The sequence below is a fragment of the Apteryx mantelli genome, chromosome 11 (genome assembly GCF_036417845.1).
Source record: "Apteryx mantelli isolate bAptMan1 chromosome 11, bAptMan1.hap1, whole genome shotgun sequence".
Lineage (NCBI taxonomy): Eukaryota > Metazoa > Chordata > Aves > Apterygiformes > Apterygidae > Apteryx > Apteryx mantelli.
The window spans coordinates 9,489,031-9,491,321 of record NC_089988.1 but is presented as its reverse complement, the minus strand read 5'-3'; the positions used below and the strand labels follow the sequence as shown (position 1 = coordinate 9,491,321).

Genomic DNA, 2,291 nt, shown 5'->3' with positions numbered 1-2,291 from the left:
TCTGACACAGTGTTACACAACTTTATACGGGCACCAGGTGAGACAGAGCAGCCTCAGTAACGGTGGAATGAACACAAGCATTTCTGTAGCAATGAGGCGACAATTAATAATAACAACAGCAATACTAGTCATAATAAAAATAAAGTGAATAAACAAAGCTCAGTCCTGGTACAGGACACAGTGGGAGTCATTTGTGGAGAGCAATGGCAATGTTACCAGTGCTGAAAAATGTCCATGAAATCACTTTCCTCAGGGCATCTTTCAGCTCCTTGTTCCTCATGCTGTAGATGAGGGGGTTCACTGTTGGAGGCACCACTGAGTACAGAACAGTCACCACCAGATTCAGAGCTGGGGAGGAGAGTGAGGGGGGCCTCAGGTAGGCAAACGCATCGGTGCTGACAAACAGGGAGACCACAGCCAGGTGAGGGAGGCACATGGAAAAGGCTTTGTGTCGTCCCTGCTCAGAGGGCATCCTCAGCACAGCAGTGAAGATCTGCACGTAGGACAGCACAATGAAAATGAAACACCCAAAGACTAAACAGAAACTAAATACAAGAAGCCCAACTTCGCTGAGGTAGGAGTCTGAGCAGGAGAGCTTGAGGATCTGTGGGATTTCACAGAAGAACTGGTCCACTGTGTTGCCTTGGCAGAGTGGTATGGAAAATGTGTTAGCGGTGTGCAGCACAGAACAGAGAAAACCACTGGTCCAGGCAGCTGCTGCCATTCTGACACAAGCTCTGCTGCCCATGAGGGTCCCATAGTGCAGGGGTCTGCAGATGGCAACGTAGCGGTCATAGGCCATGACTGTGAGTAGAGAATATTCTCCTGCAAACAAGAAGACAAACACAAAGACTTGAACAGCACATCCTGAGTAGGAAATGGCCCTGGTGTCCCACAGGGAATTGACCATGGATTTGGGGACAGTGGTGGAGATGGTGCCAAGGTCCAGAACAGAGAGGTTGAGGAGGAAGAAGTACATGGGGGTGTGGAGGTGGTGGTCACAGGCTACGGCTGTGATGATGAGGCCGTTGCCCAGGAGGGCAGCCAGGTAGATGCCCAGGAAGAGCGAGAAGTGCAAGAGCTGCAGCTCCCGCGTGTCTGCAAATGCCAGGAGGAGGAACTCGTTGAAAGAGCTGCTGTTGGACATTTCACTATCTCCAGGCATGAGGGACTGTTCAAAGAAGAAAAGACATTGAGAAGTTAACAGAGACTTTTCAAGCAAAGAAACCCCCAAATGTTGCAGTTCTCTCTTGGAGCTGGAGGATGATCATGCTCACACGTTGCCCTAGAAGGAAACCAGCCCCCACTGAGAGCACACGAGTCCAGTTTCAAAGTGCACATCTCCAAACTTCTCACCCTTTCTCTGGGCACCTGAGGGAGCTCTCCACGCTCCCCTTCAAGCCAAGGACACGCAGGGCTCTTTGCAGATGCCCACATACAGCCTCCCACCACCATCTCCTTACTCGCAGCATCTCTGCACCTTCCTCATGGGGCTCTCAGGTTTCACAGAGGTGCTATGAGACAGCAGTGCCTTTCTAGAGGGCAGCACGCAGTCTGCCAGGACACTATAAGGAAATGGTCAAAGGACTGTTAGGACTGGAGGTGGGCTGTCCTTAAGGCAGAGTCAGCTCATTTCCCAGCCCCATGGACTGTGTTTCCTGGAGCTCCACAGGTTAGAAGGAGGCTGGGGCAACCTCATTCCCATGCAGACCCCTCTGTTCCACAACTTGCAGCATCAATGTCTGAACTGCAGCTGAAAACCCCCCACCCCAGAGCGCCCGAGAGCAAGAAGAGGAGCAGCATGGACAGAAGGGGAAACAAGGAGCAACACCATGATCCTGCTGTCAGGGGAGGCAAGAAGAGAGAGAGAGATGGGAACTCAGGAAAGCCTTCACCTTACCAGCTAGGCATGCCGCCTCACAGGCAGTGACACCGCAGGGCATTTGCTCTCAGCCCCCTTGTCAGGCAGCATGAAATGGGCCCATAGCAGGAGAGATGCCCCTCTCCTCTGCCACAGGTCTGGCTGCAGAGGAGGCACCTCATGCCCTGGAGTTCCCTCTCATTCCCTGCCCACCTCTGCTGCCTGGAACTGTCCCTGCTGCCAGCTCTTTCTCTGTCACAACATCTTCTCCCGCTCAGTGCTCACAGACATCATCCCACCCGCTGTGTGTTCAGTTCTGCCCTACAGAAACCTCCCGGATCAGGGCACTCTCTAGGGGCATCTCTGTGCATGCACGTCCTAAGGAGCAGGTTTCATAAACTCCTGTGAAGCCCCAAAGGTGATGTTGATG

At 52.7% G+C, this 2,291-nt stretch overlaps 1 protein-coding gene across 1 annotated transcript; it reads right to left on the bottom strand.

The window, feature by feature from the left end:
• Positions 1–223: 223 nt before the first annotated feature.
• Positions 224–1,027, bottom strand: LOC136993080 (olfactory receptor 14C36-like; the record flags this gene model as incomplete). The annotated part of the gene is made up of 1 exon (XM_067303096.1): positions 224–1,027. A coding segment is annotated over one exon (804 nt), but the record flags the coding sequence as incomplete, so codon positions are not given.
• Positions 1,028–2,291: the final 1,264 nt, after the last annotated feature.